This window comes from Pleurodeles waltl, chromosome 3_1 (assembly GCF_031143425.1).
Source record: "Pleurodeles waltl isolate 20211129_DDA chromosome 3_1, aPleWal1.hap1.20221129, whole genome shotgun sequence".
Lineage (NCBI taxonomy): Eukaryota > Metazoa > Chordata > Amphibia > Caudata > Salamandridae > Pleurodeles > Pleurodeles waltl.
Window position 1 is genome coordinate 1,752,662,808 of NC_090440.1, and position 19,188 is coordinate 1,752,681,995.

Below are 19,188 nucleotides of genomic sequence, written 5' to 3' on the forward strand. Positions count from 1 at the left end.
ATAAATATTCTTTTAATAGACATTAGGTACATACATAACTACTCCATTGCATGGTCACCTTTAGTATACTCACAACTCCTACCTCACCCTCTGCGGGGAAAACAATCTAAGATGGAGTCGATATCTATCTCTTTGGCTTGAAGTCTGCCTTATGCTTTTGAATCAGTGCTCTTGGTTTCACTTGTTTGCCTCGAAGGCACGAAGAAATGGTTGGAAACTGGCATCAGCACGCCGATGTGGACTTCTTATAGTTTCAATGAAGTCACACGGAGTTGTGTGCAGAGGCGTGGGATAATGACGTCCTCGTTGACGTGGAAGAGCTGGAAAGAAAAGTTTGCGTGTTATGCTGGCGCATTGGGACATTCAAATGGTGGCAAATCAGGCATGTACTGTATTCACCAGAAAAGCATTACTGAAGGTAAGTTAGTTGTTTGATTGGGACAAGTCTGGAGACATTGATAAAGATTGTCTAAGGTCTCCTGGTTAATTTAGAAAGAGAAGTAGGACTGTCTCCATGGACACTGAGGATAGAAATTAGTGTCTTGTTCAAGAACATACTGTGTCCTGAAGTCAGGGGAAGTCAAAACATGAACTGCCTGCCATTTGTCCACTTGTGATGTTAAAATATGACCTTCATTAATTAATAAGCAGGGTATTCATGGAGCTCATATTATATGTAGTAGTGTAAACAAATAGGCCCTGTTTAACACTAACTGTGAAGTTAATTTGGTTGGTGATTCTTGTATATTGACTTGTGTCCTATAGATCTTATTAGAAATGCGTGGGTTGTGTTAGCTTGTTTCTATGTAAGTTTATTTCTGTAAATTAGGACTTGCATTTTATGTTGATGGTTGTGCTGTGCTGAATTCTATTCTTAGTACTGCAAGACAGGTTTGGAAGTTTAAGTTGTTAACCAGCAGATTGTATTTGGAGTACAGTGTGGGCATTTACTTTAAACCCCATACAGAGTTGAGTTAGCAGTTTGGGGTAGAGAGTGAAGCACCCATCTGCTTGTTGCATAGATATGTGCTGGTTGGGCATGTCCAAGTGTTGCAGATGGAAGAGTAGTACACTGTTGTGAAAGATGCGTGAATACACTTATATCTGTGTGATGCAAACTGGGGAAAGAGCAGTACCCTATTGGTAAATGTTGTATGGGGGATTAGCCCTTGGTATATGATGTTGAGGAATTATCGTATCCTGTTGTGAGGAGTTGCATGGGAAAGCAGACAGTGGTGGAAAAGTGTCACTTGGGTAGTTTAGCAACAGGAGATGGAGGTCTACGGACATTGTGTATGAGTATAGTTGTGATAATGGGTATGGTGTCTTGTCAAGGGAATTTTGAGTTGCAGTGATATATGGTTAAACCTTCTGTTTTTGTTTTATACCTTGAATGTGTACACTCGGGGATGACAGACAAGCCATTTGTTTAAGAGCACATGTGGTTTCCATGTCCTTGCTGTTGCATGACTGGGCCTCTGTGAGTATATGTCCTGCATGCATAAATGTTGTATGGTATCATTGTGAGTGTGCAGACCTGTGGTGGTCGAGCCTCATGCCAAAGAAAGTCATAGCACTTGCCCCTCTTGGACCACTGTGCAGTGGTTGTCACAACCTAGTTGTTGTCTCATTTCTTTGTTTGATGTGAGGTGTGGGTAGCCTTATGACTTGTCCTGTTGCAGAGGTTCTGTGACGGGTATTTATTGCCTTTGTTTTTTCCATAGGTAATGGAGAGTTCATCAGGCTCTTTTTGGGTGAATGTGTAAGCTAGCCATTTTGACGCTTGAGCAAAAATGAGTCATTGTCCCTGTACTTTAAATATAAGGGAATGGCTGTTCTTTCTTTTGTTGTTTGTAAGAAGGGGGAGGGACATAGTATCCTGTGTGTCCCTATTCACTGTATGCCTGAGCTGGTTTCCAGATTGCTGGTGTAATAGAATGTTTGTGAGTTTGTTATGAGGTGGAAGCTGTAAGATCAGGACAGTTGGACACAGGATGAAGACCTAACAGGGTCTACCTGCTGGTGCTGTAACCTAAGGGCCTCACATTAGATAAAGGACGCATCTCCTACCTGAGTGGCTCTAGAGTCTTGTGTAAAGTCCCTGTCCTCTGATTTCAACATCTTGTTATTAGAGAACCATCTGGTGCTTTGGTGAGTGGAAATCTTGTATTTTTTGTCTCCTATTTGATGCCGGGAGACCCTCAATAAATTGTTGTTCTCACCCATCCAGGTACTTCATTGGAACCTCTGTCTCTACGTTCTCGTTCCGGATCTATGAGGAAAGAGAAATTCTGGGCATGGATCCCAAGACTACCTACCATCGGTTCTGTGGTGACAAAGAGGAAAACTGTGAGCAGCCCACCCACTGGAAAATTGTTTACTGAATTAAAGGGAAATGCAAGACCACGACCCTCTGAGCAGTGTTGTAAATTCTGAAAAGTAATGGCATTCCTGGATTCAGTATGCTGAATGTAAAGGAACATGGATCAACCCATGGGGCAACATCTGGTCTCTAGAGACTGACGCCCTCAGTGAGGTTGCCCTGCCAGTGACACAGGAAGATACGTCTTTTCAGCCATTGATGGCAGGTTTTATTCAGGTGCTGTCATTTTTCCAGCAGCCTTTTAAACCTTTTTTTTGTTCTATTTTGTATAAACATTTTCATATTGACTAAAATACATTTTGTTTTAACACAGTATATATGAACGGTCAGTACTGTGCAAGGACATTGTTTTGTGGGATCCTTAGTAAGAGATAAAGGTTTCAGAATGTAACGCCTCTGTTTGATGAAGCAAGACCACAAACATAAAAAATCCTTATCCCCAACATTTTGTACATATTTCCGTGTACACCTGGATGAAGAACAGTTGTGTTAACAATGTTGCTAAGGAGATCTGCTTGGGACACTTTAACTATTCTAATATGGCTGGTGAAAGAAATGTGTTACCAAATCTGTCTTCAACAATGTACCTCTAGGAGGTGCCTGATTAATGTAATTGGCAGAACACAATCTTCTAGAAAAAGCTGTCATTGAGAGTATGTGCCGATTCCATTTGTGGACTTCCTACTACAAAATAACAATGGTGGGAGTCAGTGAGCTGGCTTTTTACTCTTGTTTTGGTTAGTTCACATTTGGAACTGAATTGAGTCGACCACCTTCTTTCACATAGGGACTAAGCAACTGACTTGAGGGCCACAACTATTAATCACTGGAAACCCTATTTCAAATCGCTGTGTAATTCTGCCCCATCTGCCCGGTTCTGTGTATCTGTGCATCCATTCCAGTATTTGAAAATACGCACTGTATCTTTTTGAGGGCACCTTTGCAAAAGCTGCCATTTGTTTCAAAAGTCATGCCATGTGGTATTGTACATCCTTCAGTATTTTTATTTTTTAACTTTACTTTCCCGTGATACAGACCTGAATCCACGATCATCTTTGCATTGGGTGCCATCGTGGGCCTTGCCTGGTGTATGCTTGGCTACTGCCAACCTTGATTCTTGCACGGATTCTCCTCCTTGCCTGTACAAGAAACTCTGCCGGAAAGGATGTCATACTATTTTGGCGATGGAAGGAGCTGTTGGAGTGACTACAGGGATTGCACGTGGTGTGATAGTATGAGAAAACTAGGTGACAGGTCGGCATCTAGTGAAATCAAACCCTCTTGTTTATTATGTATTGAAGTATTTATACAGCAGTATAAACTGAGATTTCTCCCGGGTGGTCTTCGCTAATTTAGTTTTGCTGAATTGGGAAAGGCTACGGCTTACCTACCTCACTACCAACTGTTCATCCCTCTGGGCACTGTGCCATATTGGTGTACCATAAAATGACAGTGTCTCATTCAGGTCTCTCTTTATTAAAGGTCAGTATTGCAGGATCTCCAAGTGTGTTACACCTTGCTGAATTCTCCATTCGCAAAATAAAATCCCTCCACGTAAAGGGTGTCCCGTCGGACAATGTTGTTTCCTCCAAATTAAAAAGCAGCTGCTACTCTGAAAATAGTTAGTCAGCACAGTTTCAGTGCACTTAAGGTACTCCAAAATAAAGTGAGCTTGCATGATCGATTTCACTTGCTGCAAAAAATGGACAAGGACCTGTTTTGTCAGCGACAAATTATTCTGGACTTCTTGTACAGGTCTGTTTGTGAAATATTGTGGTTTAGAGTCCCTTACATGTTCAAAAGTGCCTTTCCCTCATGTACTTTGTAATTTTAAATTATGTCCTAGCCTTTGAAATATGCTTTAAGGTCAGCCTCTGTACCTCCTTACCTAAATTTGATAGCTGTAAACAGACAAGGTATAATGTATATACATTTTTTGCAGACTCCTTTTGGAATGTGTGTGGGTCGCCCATGTTTTTCAGGCAAAGGTCCATAACTTCTCCCTTTGAATGTTTCAATCTTCGTTTTTAAACCGAGCAGTGGCCTAGAAAGCAGACACAATGCTGTTTCCATCAGTGCTGTTAAATATGCATCATAGAGTTGGAGTTAGTTCACAGCCTTATGAATGGTAACAGCTCCGTGAATGTGCGCACCCGAAGCCTGAGTTCTAATACCACTGATCATCCGCCAATGACTGTTCTCAAACATGTCTAACCTCCCAACATTATCAGCCTGTTGTATGTTTAAGGTATGGAAATGAGTGTCCTCAGCTAGTAAATGTGACAAGTTTCCTGGGGGTAATTCGAAAGCTGATTGATCAGTCGTTTCTTTCTTCTTTAATGATAGAGTTTAATGCACCGATGATGGGGCGTTCACCTTTTATGCACTAGAAATCAGCTGGAAGTCCTGTTGCAGAGTGTTATGTTCCATTCTCAAAAACGTATATGTATAAAACATGGCTTTCCATATGTGCATGTTAATTGCTGACAGTGGTCAACTATGCTGAAAATTGCGCATTTTGTAGAGGGGAATATTTCCGCTCCTAACCACTTACAGGAGTAGCATCTATTAGAACAATTACACAGGTAGTATGGTTGGTAGTATGGTTACAAATGCACTGTGTGATGCTAAAGCAGACCAATAGAGCCAAAGAACAAAGCCTTTTGCTTGTGAATAATTGACCATTTCAATGTGCTGATTGAGCTGGTTAAATCCACCATTTTCTGTTATTGGTAGAAGGTACATATTAAATTATGTGTCTGATTATGTGTATCCAATCTAGAGTAATGATTGTCTAGAAAGTCTTCATTCCATATTGGTTTCTGAGCATGGTGCACAATTCCTAAGAGGATTACATGCCAATTTGACCTATTTTAGGCACTATCTTTTTTTGTTGTTGCTGTTTTTCATAATACAGTATTTGTAGTTTATGTCACATGTGGCCAGCATTAATGTATGTATGGATAGTGAAGCAATTTCTCCCTTCTGACTCTGAAAGGCCTACCTTCATTGTTGCAGAACCAGCATACATTTGGGTGCTAGTCACATGGCATATTGTTTTTAAGTGGTGGCTTTTGCAGATACGAGTCTTGGGTTTAGTTCCCTAGGAGTCAGTGGTCTTTATTCTCAATTGGTCAAGAGAACCTCGTGCTATGATTCGGCATCAAGCATGGTTTTACTTATTAGCTTGTCACAGGATGGCACTCTTAATAAGAAGAGCACAGACCTCCTTATGGGTCCTGAACATAGCCATTCACAAGGCAGGAAAGGTGGTTATTCGATGGTTGTAGGGAGACATAGGATCAGTAAAGGTGATCTGTTGGCATGAAAGACTAGATTTACCTGTTTGCCCAAAACAAAGGTAAAGTCCTCAGCCAGTAAATGTGACAATCTTCGTCAAGGTTGTGTACACAGTCTTTTTCTGTAGACATCCATTAGCCAAATTGAACTATCAGTCCACAATGGTAATTATATTTTTACTTTTTAAAGCCAACACCTGTGAATTTACATTCCCATGGCTCAATACTTTGATTTCAAATTAAATTCCTTAGTGTCCCGTGTTTGAGTGTGCTTTTGTTATTCCTGCATAAAATGCAATGATGTGGTGCGTAAATAATTGATAGCCACAATGTATAATAGCCCAAAAGAGGGAGTTGAGATCTAAGAGGTTGCCTTCTGCAAGCTTAGACTTTGATAGAAGGATGTTTGAATCATTCCATGGGTATTGCATTGTAAGAATAAATAATTTGTCTTATCTGTTTTATGGGATGGGAAACTCAATGATCCTTTCAGGTCCATGTGTTTTCTTAGAATCTATGCAATTAGGAACTAACTACTGTATCTGTACATACAGGAGCATTAATGTCCACACTCCCATTTAGAGGTGCTCACACAACACTAAATCTGTCTGCACCCCAGTACGCTAAACAGATCAGACAAACACAAACTCCAGAGGCGACCGAAAGAATGGCAACGTTTACCTCCAGGAACCTATCAAGGCACTGAAATGATTCCGCTCAATATGCCAAAAACTCAGTGCAGCTGCAAACAGAATCATAGTGCTCTTTAAGACCAACAAGCATTGTTAATACCACCACACTCACCTTCAAATTAAAATTCCAGTGAAAACCGATTCTTCAAGGAGTAACTAGACAAGATTAGGGAGCTTGTTATTAGAAAAATCGTTTGTGACACAGCGGAGCACCTAGGTGGACACCCTTCACTCCTCTCACCACTGTCGACCTGACCAGCTCCCTTAAGGCAACACCCAACAAAGAGGACATCATCCCATTGTGAATATCTGTTGACGTTCTTGAATCACTTCTAAATATTGTCATTTTTCTCTCACTAAAGGTATCTTCCTAGACACCATAACAGATCTTGCTCTACTGAAGAAAGCCAGCCTTAACACCAGAAATGTCTCCAAACTAGATCCATCAACATCCAACCTCTCCTTCCTCATACTAGATTGTTGAGAAGGTAGCTACAAACTATATATAAGCAAATCAAGAGCAACACTTTGTTATAGAATTCTACTTACGATTCATATCACAGTGCAACACAGAGATCACCTCCAGGTGATGGGTGACATACTGCTCATCACTGACATAGACACCCCCTTGACTGCTCTTCGATATTCAATAAAGTGGTGGGAGCTGACTCCCAGTAGTCCCCTGAACCCAGATATTGAGAAAACACCAGGTTTTACCTTAGGCAAGTGAGCTCCGCAATTCCTTCTCATTGATGATATCAGTAAGAGACTACCTTCCCCATCAGTAGGCCAAACTTAGCAGAGTAAATCTATAAATAGAAACTGGGACCACTGAAGGACTGAGTTGTTGATTGATGTTAAGTTTAAAAGAAAAATCGTCTGTTTGCTTCCTCAGCAACTGCTCTCAGGAAATGTACAACCGAATATGAAGCATTAAAACTAGCCCATAGAATCATGTTCTTCTGCTTGCCGGAACTTCCAGCGGAAACCCTTCAAAATGATACTTCAGGTACACGATGGAAAGCTTCAGTTGCAATACGTGCTTTCTAACACTACTGTCTATTTACATCATTGCCCTCTGTGCTCCGCAGAAATTGTGAGGAGAGAAAACATGCAGCGGTCCATTGATTAGGAGGAGGAATGAGCAGGAGCAAAATGAGCATGACAACCCAAGATGCATCCAATTTAATGAAACTATGTCTGGCATTAAAATGTGCCATAACTATACTACATTATTTTCCCTTCTTCTAAATGAAATAATTATCCATTTCAGTTGCAAAATAATGCAATCTGTATGCATAATTCAAATAACTAATTCGCACAAATAACATGTCACTCAAACTTGCGCATCGGAAAAATCTTTAACAGTCAACAGGCCCAATGCACTTACTTGAAATATAGAGTTTGAGAGGTCGATCTTTAAATGCCCCCTTGCCTCCCCCACCCCCCAGGACTAGTATATACTAGCCAATGTGTATGTATTCCTCAAGATCAGAATACATCACAGTGAATCAGTCATCTTCATTTTCTACATGCCATCTCTCGGCATGCTTCTTACTGGCAAAAACATAGACTCATCAGTTTGCTCATGCTTACAGCGATATAGACTACTGCTCTTCCCCTGTAAGCCTGCATGATTGCTTGATGCAGGATCCACCTAATACAGTTTGTTCTGCTCACCTATGTCAAACACACCCATAATCAAGAATGAATCCTTGATGGATTAATTGACCAAATACACCAAGCCCCACAGGTTCCACATTGACAGCAACCTCTGCTTCAGGACTGTCATCGCTTACAGAGCAGATGACCTGGCACAAGCTCCTACTTCTCCACATGTTCAAAACATACCTTCCTGGATACAACTTGAGAGCTGCTGCCACACATTGGTACTGCCATACATCTATGGCCGCAAAACCCTGAATCACACCATTAAAAAGCATACTCCATGCATCAGTTTGACACTTCAAGGGATGGTGAAAGTTAAACCATATCAACACCACCATTCTGGGACCTCATTGACTCCCCCTGCAACAACGCTGAATCTCCTTCAGTAACTATTGTGGTATATTTAAGGCGGTCCCTTCCAACACACAGACTAAGATCTCTGAGGGTTAAAACAACACACACTACCATGGTTGAAACAAATAGTTAGGCCTTCTCTAGATGTGCAATAGTGATCAAGCCTGTGTTCCCAACGTATTTACTACTTCACTTCAGGAAGCAGCTGAAGACCCAACACTCGAAACCGGGAACACTTCACCTGGAAGAACATTAATTTTTGACTCCACCTGAATGCCAATGAAGAGAACCCTGTCATTTTTTTGTGCCAGGCTTGCCCTAACTTTGTAGCCCACTTCTATTGTGGTGCGGTTCATTGTCTTAGAAGTAGTTATGCACTACATAAATACATACCTGAATCCCTCACACAGAAAACATACAGTGGAACCCTTCTGTAATTTATGTGGCAAAGTTTGGGAGTGTGGATCAAAGCATACAAATTATGATGCGAGCCCAGTGACCTTTTCCGGTTGTAATGCCATTTTCCACCTGGTTCATTTTTTGAACAAGTCTTCAGATGTTTCACCTAGTCCCTCCCGTTGCTCTAATGTTTAGTCTCTGCAGCCACTCCCCACCTCTCTTCCTGAGCTACTTTTCCTTGTTCCTCCGAAGTTCCCCTGGACCTTGTGCCTCTGCATCAAAATACATTTGTCTACTGGAAGGTTGCAAATATGCCCAGTTAGCACCTGGGTGTGTTTTTTTAATGTGAGTACTGGGGAACTAACCTTGAAACTGCTACATGCTTTCAATACAATAGCACTGGTGCAGTACAATGTCATAAAATCACTTTATCCTTGGCTCATATTTATGTTTTTATTCAAGTGGTAAAGACATCTAGTTCCACTGTGTTTCTTTACCACTATTAAAAAATATGAACATTTAAATTCTTCAAGTCAGTGTTTTAAAGCACACTTGTTTTTTGTATTGCACGTTTTAAACATCAACCATTAGGCTTTGACTTGTTCACCTTATTTTGAGTTCTAGCATGCCGACTGTGCAGTCTAGAAGAAGTATTGTTTTCTATGCAGTGGGTTTATAATGCCCCACAGCATAGTGTTGGTTGTTTTAATTTTCACTCTCAATTGCTAGCATTCTATGTATCATTTTCTTAAGGCTTCCCTTCCTTCTTGTGTTAGATCCCCCTTGGACATGGACCAAGTACGTGTTTTTCCACGTTTTCAAGGCCTGCACTGTTTATCTCTGCCCCCTCCCTGTTTAAGTATGTTGCCCTACTTTTAATAAAAACATGTCAGATGTTTTTGCACGGGTCTTTGTGTTATCTGCATTCTCAAAAAATCTATTCATTGTTAGCCTGTAATGTTTTTTGTTCCACCTTTGTGTTCTTATCTGCATTTCTACTTTCTATATACATCTTTTAAAAAATATTTTCATATTGCTTATTACCATGCACGTACGCATTTCAGGACACGTCTGTTACCAGTTCTCATGCTGTTTTCTCCATTCGTTCTGTTTTCAAACGCATTTTTGGACATTGTGTGTCTTCGTCTGCATCTTTTGGCTTACTCGTACAACTCAAATAAAATTATATTTTACATGGGTTCGATTCAGCCATTATAATGTTTGTGTCACACTAGCAACACATTTACACCTTCATGATCCTTGCTGCTGCAAGCCTATTTTCGTTGCTTTTCAGCCACCCATCCCCCTTTATGCCGCTCACCTTTGTGCTGATTTTAGGTTGGTTCTTTGTTTATGTTACTTTTACCTACACCTGTACTACTCTATTCCACTCCACTCTGCACCACACTGCTTCATGTCACTCTTTGGTGCTCCACTCCACATCACTATACTGTAAGCCACTCCACTCTACACCACTATACTTTTAGGCCACTGTCTTCTCCTCTAAGTCATACTCTTCTACGCCACTCTACGCTACACTGAACAGCAGCACGCTGCTGTACAACATAATTAAAAGACATTAGCTAAGCTAATAGCTCTCGCATAGGTGAGACCTATTGGCCTTGCCAATGCTTGTTAATGACTCTGTCTAGGACTCTAGTCGCACATTGATGCTACTGGCACAAACTATCGAGGGACGAGAGGTTTATTCCCAGAAGTAAAAGAGGTTTGTCGTACAAATTGTTTTCTTAACGTAAAATACTAATGAGCGGTTCTATATCTGTATGTCTCTCATTTAGTCTCCAGAAAGTGTTGTTTCTTCAAACAAAATGGATACCGCTGGAAGCTGAATTGTATATTTGCCCACAGCAAAAATACAGATCTAAAGGAATAGTCTGTAAAGGGTGAATCCATTAAAATAAAAATACTTTCACAACACAAAGTGGAAAAACATGGGAAGTTGCTGGTTTATATTCTCTTAGGCAAATACTCAGAATTATGCTACATACTGTAATGAGAGGTATGCACTTTTCTGAATTGCCCCTGTGCTTTCATTTAATCTACAGTGTTAGAACAGGTGTCTGATCTTGAGAATGCCACTGGTGTGTGGTTGTCAACCTCCTGTTGACTGTTCTTTAAGAGAATACAATTGCTTTCTGCGTGCTCTGCAGTCTTTTTACGTGACTTTGATAAGTATTGGGATAATCTTTTTGGTATTTTATTTTTCAGAATTTTCTTATTGATTTGTTACTGGTAAAGGCTAAGTAAATGTCACAAACGATATCGTAAGACAAGATCTTCGTGTGGGAAAACAAGAAAAAAAAGAATGTTTGGTGGACCAAAAAAGTCTTAGCTTTTCTCATATTTTTTTGCAATAAGGGTACAGAAAGCCTGTGATTTTTTAAGAGACAATAGCGCATAATATTTGCAGATGCTTTTATGGCAAGCAAAAATGTCTATTTTTTTTTTAGATATACTAATCCTGACAAACGTGCATTGGAATATACAAAACTACTGTCACTTTTCCGGATTGCAAATACGTATTTACTAAGATCTGCCTGGTGTGTTCCCTGGTCGGCCTAAATATGCCTCCTTCTGAAGAGCAGGAATGTGTGCCAGACAAATGGTAACTAACAATCTGCCCCGACTCTTGGCTGCGGTAAAGGGTCATATTTGAGACTGTGCATGATGATTACAGTTGACACTGCATTTCTGCGTAGCTGTAGTAATCGCACCTAAGAGCGCTGTTAGGAGAGACTGATGGAGGGATGCGGGGGGGAGAGGACGAGAGGCCTCGCAACGTCTCGGTCTCCTCCGTGTCTGCCATCCTGACCCATGTCAGGTCTCAGCTGAACGTTGCACTGTGCACTTTCAACATTGCAAACGTGGACTGAAAGATGCCAGAACACCAGTTGATTACAAAGGCGCGGGTAGCTAAAGGTTGCTAATAACACCGTAGCAGACCAATAGACGAGGGGAGCTCTTTGAAAACCCCGATGAGCAGTATGTATATTTTACTGTAACCAGAAGCTCTTGGTTAACATCAGACTTAAAAATCCAAATCAGGTGACGCGTTCTACATACATCATAATACCGGCAAAAAAAACAGTTTGTAGAAATGATAAACTGAGTGCTAATTCTTTCTTATTTTAGGAAATGTAGTCTCGCGTTTTTTTCATGTCGTCGTCTTTAAATTCGTGGCTTCTTGTAAATGCACGAGCCCTCAGGAGAGTTGCAGTTGCTGTTAGTGAGTACTAGAGGGGGCGAGCCAACGAGTGAACAGTCACGCCAAGGATCTGGCTTCGCTCCAAGAGCCCATGCACCAGCCGAATCATGCAACATACATCATACAGACATGGTTTAGGGCCTGCTTTAGAGTTGGGGGGACGAGTACTCCATCACAAACTCTGATTCATGCCCAAGTATTTTCAGAATTTGAAGAGTGCCTTTCTGTAATCCGAAGGAGCGTTTTACTTTTGTATATCAGTGCTTTGACAGGCATTTATTAAATCTGATAGTTTTTGAAAATGAGCTTGGAAACATTCCTGCTCCCTCCCTGACAACATGCATAAGTGAACTAACTAGCCAGTTGTCAAGTGCACACTAGACCGTGTATAGACTCTTCTTATACACGGAGCAACGTCATAGTCTTAAATAAAACACAAGGTGCTGGACGGTCCGAGAGGACCTCCAGCTGAGCATTCGGTGGCTCCCATCCCCTAGTCTGTACAAGTTTTTATAAATAGCCATCATAATATTCTAACAAAACAAGACCCATGATTAGCAACGTGATTTTCTACACTTTAGCAGTCCCTACGTCAGAGTGGACCTGTGGTTTTTAAAGCAACAACAAAACACTCCAGAATGTTTCATTTTAGCTTTCTTCTGCCTAAAACGTCCTCCAATTCAATGCAAGTGAATGGGGAAATTAAATTCACCGGATCTTGTACACTGGCACTGGAGTCCCGATGCAGGAGAGGCCCCAGAGCTCTAGATGGCAGTGTTGTCCGAGCTGCTTTGTTTGCGCTCTTGGGCTGGCACTCCACAGAGGGTTGGCTTGCAGCCTCGTGATGTGTTGTCAATGCACGTGAAGTGCATCATCTTGAACAGGCTCCAGCTGGCCAGCTCTCGTGGTACACTGTGTGGTGTTTTCTCACCTGGCGCCCATGCTTGTCATACATGTACAGGACAGACAGCAGCACAGCAAAATAAACACGAGGATAAATGAAAATAGTTCTCCTCATTATGCCTCACCTGAGGATGCATATAATTTTGACGCATTCCCAGGTCTAACAGTATCTTTTGTGTTGCTAAAGTTGCCCTAAGTTGCCAGGGTATGCCCAGACATGTGGGTCCCTTGCTCACTGTGCCACTGGATTGAAGGAATATACGACGGAGCCACGCATGCCTGAACAATGCGGTCGGAACAATGACCGTGTTTTTACCACTAATGCATTTACCATGAATGCCTTAGCAACGATTTTTCGTTGTAAAGGCATGCCTGGTAAAGGCATGTGTGGAATGGGATGCATGGTTCCAGCATGCGACCCCCTTACCCCTAAAACAATCCTACCCCTACCACCGCCCCTAAAACAATCCTACCCCGACCCCCTACCCCTAAAAAATAAAACTACCCTGACTCCCCACCCGCCCCTAAAACTACCCCCACCTCGCCCCTAAAAAGTAAAATTACTCTGACCCCCCACCCTGCCCCTAAAACTACTTTTGACCCCCCCACCCCTGGCCTTAAAAACGAATACTACCCCAACCCCCGCCCCTAAAACTTAAACTACCCGGACCCCCCATTCCTCCCCTAAAACTTTACTACCCTGACCCCTCACCGCCACCCCTAAAAACTAAAATTACCCCAACCCACACCCCTAAAACTACCACGACCCCTTACCCTGCCCTTAAAACTTAAACTACCCTGACCCCCCACCTCAGCCCCTAAAACTATCCCGACCCCCCACCCTTAAAACCTAAAATGACCATGACCCCACACCCCAGCCCCAAAAACTACCTCGACCCCCCCACCTCTAAAACTACCCTGACACCTTCCCCACCCCTAAAAAACAAAATTACCCAAACCCCCACCCGCCCCTAAAACTACCCCAACCCCCACCCCTAAAACTTAAACTACCCTGACCCCCACCCACCCCTAAATCTAAAACTACTCGACTCCCTGCCCCTAAATCTACTGCCACCCCCCACTCCACCCCTAAGGTAGAGAAAAACAGAGTTGTTGTTCACAAAAGCATTGTTCCGCTTTTGTGGGCAATGCACCTCGTTGTTTTGGAATCGTGGTTTAGGCTGTTTTCCAGATTCAAGCTAGTCTGGCTGATGAGGGGTGACACATTGAAGCCAGTCCCGGGATGCTTGCTTACGGTCCAGTGAGGACCTTGCCTGGCAGTTCAAGCTGGACTGTTCCTATGGGGAGTAGGGTCAATACTGATTTGCATATGGCTGGGTTCAAACTGGGGTGGCATGCTGAGCAAAAGAACAATGCATTTAACCCAGATCTGTGACTGGGGTGAGTGTTTGAAAAGTTTCAGCACTCCGTCCATAATTCTTTTCTGTTGCTAAAATCTGGGAATGCACCAAAATCCATTCGCGGATACACAGGAACACCCACGCTCCACCCATAGAATGTCTTCCTGGGCCATAGTAATGCAATACAGTGATTTGCACTGCATTGTGTTACTCTAGAGCAGTGGTCTCCAAACTTTTTAATACTGTGCCCTCCTGCCCCCCAGTTGAAAAATAAAAATCATTGCCCCCCCTCAGAAATTTTCACAATAATTTTATAAAGATGGCAATGTTTAAATATGTCTAGACGTATTTAAACATTGCAGTTGTCATTTACCTTTTTAAAAGTGCAATAACGGGTTTCTGCTTAAAACAGAACACTGTTATCTGGGTAATGCTTCCTTTGCCCAGAGCCTGGTGCCCCCCCGGGATCATTTCAGGCCCCCAGTTTGAAGGCCTGTGCTCTGGAGTTATCAAGCCACGCAGGGCCATGCACGGTAGACCTTGCGTGGCTTGAATAAACTGACTTAGTTGTTGCATCACCCTTGCACCCCCTTGGTTGGCCCAAGGGCAACGCAACTGTGTTCATAAATCTGCCACTTGACCTCTCAGCTAAGTATTGCAGCACATTCATTCGGAAACTTAGTCTCTGATGGAATATGTGTATTGAGGTAATCTGGTGCATACCATCTGACGCATTCTGCTTCTTCATATGACACCAAGCAGCATCAAGTAAAAGTGACAAGTTAGGAGCAGTTCTCTGGATCTCAACTGGAGTTTCCTTACAACTGTTTCATCTTATGAAACATCAACCTGAGTCCAAGCTCAGCAGTTGTATGTGATAAGGAGCCGTCTTCCGGGCTTCTCTGACACTCCCTTCCCAGCAGGAAAAGCCATCCTGATAATGACTTCAAGCCATGGAAGATACATATATAATGTATCCTGCCAGCAGAAACTATTACCTGGGTGAAACCTAATAATTTCACGGATATGCTTCCGGGAATCATAACTTAAAGGTTTACTCCCATAACTTACCTTATTGGACCTCCAAAGTAAAGCTATTTATATAAAAAAAAGGGGTGTTCCTAGCTTAACTTAGCATTTGCTAAGTCTTGCATCTCCTGAACAAAACTTCACCTGATGCTGGGGGTCTAAACAACTTTCACTCTGTATCAGGATTGCCTTTCCTAGGATAGGAAACTGGAAGCAGTATTTCTGCATATTTTGGATAACGAACTCAATGATTTTTAACTGGGCTTCAAGCATGCAATAGCATGAAACAGTTCTTATATAGGATGCTGATGATGCACTTTGCATTATTAACTCGAGGAACTCATGTTTACTTTTTGTCCCTGACTTACTCCACTCCCTATTTTAAAATGACGTGGGAATAGACGATGTAGTATTAAACTAGTTTAACCCCTACATGTTAAACTGCTCAGAGCTGATTAAAGTCAATAATTGTTTTCCTGCCCTTATTTATCTGCAGCAAGGCATTCCTGAAGGTTCCATAGTGTCTCCTAATCTCAGTGTTTATATGGAACCTTTTGGGGTCATCCTTAGAAAATCAGGAATCCTATACCTGCAATAAACTGATGACACAGTTGTGATTCAAGGTCTCTTCCCCTCGGTAAAATTTCACTCCTTTCCAAACCCTGGAGTCTGTACAAGAGTGGATGACAGCCCATCGTCTGAAGCTCAATTCGCTAAATAAACAGCGTTTCTGCCAATCTCACGTAGGAAGGCCGTCTTACCTGTGCATCATGGGCTGACTCTTGTAGCATCCTTCAAAGTAACTACACTGTCACTGACAATTCTAAATTGGTGGTTTTCAATCTTAGTGAAAGGCTAAGCAAGTCATTTAGACCCTGGTGGACGATGAGTGGCTGCATCAGGAGTTGGAGGCCGTGGCCTCTGCCACCTGGCAGAGGACTGTCTACTCTGCTTAGAGATGTGTGTCTACTTGGCCGCATTTCTGTGCTGTGAAGGGAGCCGCTGCTCTGGCTCACTTCACAGCACTCAAGGTTTGCTAAGAAGGCATTGAGTTTAGAAATGTCTCAGGCGAAATCTCTCACTTAGAAAAAACAAGCTCCCAAAATGGAATTTGTTTTCTCTAAACAAAAAAATGGGCCAGCGCATAGGAAGTTTTCTCTCTGCGCATAAGGACCCATGCTGCTTTTTCCCGTCTGTGACTGCCAAGCATCTCGAAAGGGAAAGGGCAAAGGAAATTAAGTGAGTTCGCCTAGCCCTTAATAGAATGGTACTACCGTCAGTGTAACCTGGATGATCCTTGGTAGATGGGCCTCCATGTCAGAGGTCTACACTAGTGGAAAACCCTCAGGTGTAAACCTGCCACCTCCTCCCTATACCAACAGCAGGTAGGGCTGCCGCATCCCCAGTATACGTCGGTTCCTCGTCTCTGCCAAACTTTGCATAAGAACTAAACATCCAATCACAAATTAAAGCTATGGTTTGGAGGGCACATTGCCAGCTTGGGCTGCTTTGGGGCATCAGTGTACTCCTTGACGCTATCTTAAAACCATAGTACAAGCGCTTAATCTGTGTTGATTTGATTAAGGTCAGCCTCTCGGCACTCCCGAAATCTCACAGGGTAACTTGTGGTGGCAGCCAAGGACTGAGAGGGATTTTTCAAGAGCTAAAAAACATGGTGAAGTGGATGATCTTTTTTTTAGCCCATTCCCTGCTAGTAGTAAGGGAAGAGGTTTATGTGAAATTGGTTTGTTTTAGGCAACGGTGCGCATAACTCAGGAGGTGCAGTTTCACCTTGTTCCTACATGCGCTACGCAATAACAGTGGTAACATTTGGTGCCTCATCAATCAAATAAGTTAAAGGGGCGCCATTGGTCCGCATCGGTTTAAAAGATTTAGACGCCAGAACTAAGCGGGGATTGATGTGCCTATTTAAAAAAAAAAAAAATGCGATCAGTTATTTCTTTTTTTGTCTTTCTAGTTTCCCATACCAGAATTGGTGTTATTTACAGGCTATACACTAGATTGGCCAGGAGATGGCAGCAGTACATTATTAATAAAAGAAATCGCCACTCGGCTTTCTGATAACAGCTTGTGGTTTTGAAGGTTCTTGGCTTATTATTTCACATTTTCTCAAAGTCCAACATAAACACTCATCAGCAAAGCCAATAGATCTGGCGTTGTACGCCAGCCCTCTGGCAGTTCTTATTTTGTGTTGTCATGGTTTTTGCAAAACTTTATTATTTGGGAAGCTGCCAGGTGACCCTCAATCAAAAAAAAAAAAAAAAACGTTGACTAAAGACATAGATGTTGTTTGGCCTAAAATAAAGTACACACTCCCATCGCACTTCTTGGTACGAAGGGAACTACTGTGTGTGTGGATGTGCTCTGTGTGAAAGGGCAGCATGCCGAGACTCATAGTGAAATTAGCCAGTGGTTAAAGTGCTCTGACACATTGCCCCTTGATGCATGCTAGAGTTGTTTGGAGAAAAATGTGAATAACACAACCACAGACAAATTAAGTGTGGCTGAAAACCCTAATAAGTAACTATGGGACATATTTATAAGCCCCTAGCGCTACCGGAGCGCCACTTTTAGTGACGCACTGGTGATGCTGTGCACTGGGCCATATTTACAAGATGGAGTTAAGCCACCTTTTGTGGCCTAATACTGCCTTGTAAATATAGGCCCCTTCAATGCAGTTTTCTGCTGCAGTGGGGCATGCAATGGGTGTTGCTGTGGGTGTTACACCGCAACACCCATTTCTTTTGACGCTGCCCCAGATTAAAAAAAAATCATAAATCTGTGGCAGTGCCAAAAACGAATGCCACCCCAGGGGTGACATTAGCATGGAGTAGCAAGGAGAAATCCTTTTTTTCTCCTTGTTTTTGCTCTTTCTCTGTGTGCTGCAGTCTGCAACACACTTGGAAAGAGCAAAACGCCGTGAATGATTATTTATGTGCAGGAAGGTGGCCCTTCCTGCACATAAACAATCATTCAATAGTGACAATTTGCTATTTCTATGTGTGCTGCATTCTGCAGCACACATAGAAGCACCAAATCACCATTGTACATTGTTTATGTGTAGGAAGGGACAACTTCCTGCACATGAACAATCATTCCCTTCAACACAGACACCCTTGCACTTTAGTGCAAGGAAGTCTGCGTTGGCAGCTCGATTTAGCACCATCACTAGGGGGAAACTCAGGGGTGCACTGTATTTTTGTAAATACGGCACATCCCTGCATTTCAGAACTGACAAGCACTGCCAATTTTGGTGCCATACTGTACCAGTTACTCCTAAATCTGGCTCTATGTTCTTCATATAATTTTATTACACTGAAAAGGTCCTGGCTAACACAGAAATAAAGACTGAAAGAACAAAGGAACGGACAGAAAAAAAGGAAAGATAGAAACAAAGAAAAAAGAAAGAAGGAAAGAAAGGATAGAAAGACAGAAAAAGAAGGAAAGAAAAAGTTGAAGATAGAGAGCAAGAAGAAAAGAAAAAAAGCAAGACTGATGGAAAGAAGTAAAGAAAAGAACGAAAGAAAGAAATAAGGGAACATAGGAATGAATTAAACCAAGGTCAATGGGAGTCTGTTCGCAAGGGTTGCCATTGACATTGGTTTGACCGGTTCCAGTCACGGGCACCATGCCCAGTCTCGCAAGTGGCACAGCATTTTTATCAGCACATGTGGGGTTACATTAGGTGATAGGAATTTTGTGTATTCCTACGGATTCTGGAAGTCCCAGAAATGTAAAAATCGCTTTGAGCTTCTGACTGAGGGAAGCGAACTGATTGAGGCCCACGACCCCTATACGGCTGTCAAAACTACTGATGCTGCCACTTCCCCTCCTACTACTACTGCTATGTGTT

At 42.3% G+C, this 19,188-nt stretch overlaps 1 protein-coding gene across 1 annotated transcript in view; it reads left to right on the forward strand.

Moving 5' to 3' along the window:
* The window catches only part of POFUT2 (protein O-fucosyltransferase 2), an 81,225-nt gene extending 71,532 nt beyond the window's left edge, over positions 1-9,693 (forward strand). The window contains exon 9 of the mRNA XM_069225698.1: positions 2,231-9,693. Coding sequence (XP_069081799.1) covers positions 2,231-2,384 — 154 coding nt within the window. The 3' untranslated portion in view covers positions 2,385-9,693. The remainder of the gene's footprint in view (positions 1-2,230) is intronic.
* The last annotated feature ends 9,495 nt before the right edge of the window (positions 9,694-19,188 follow it).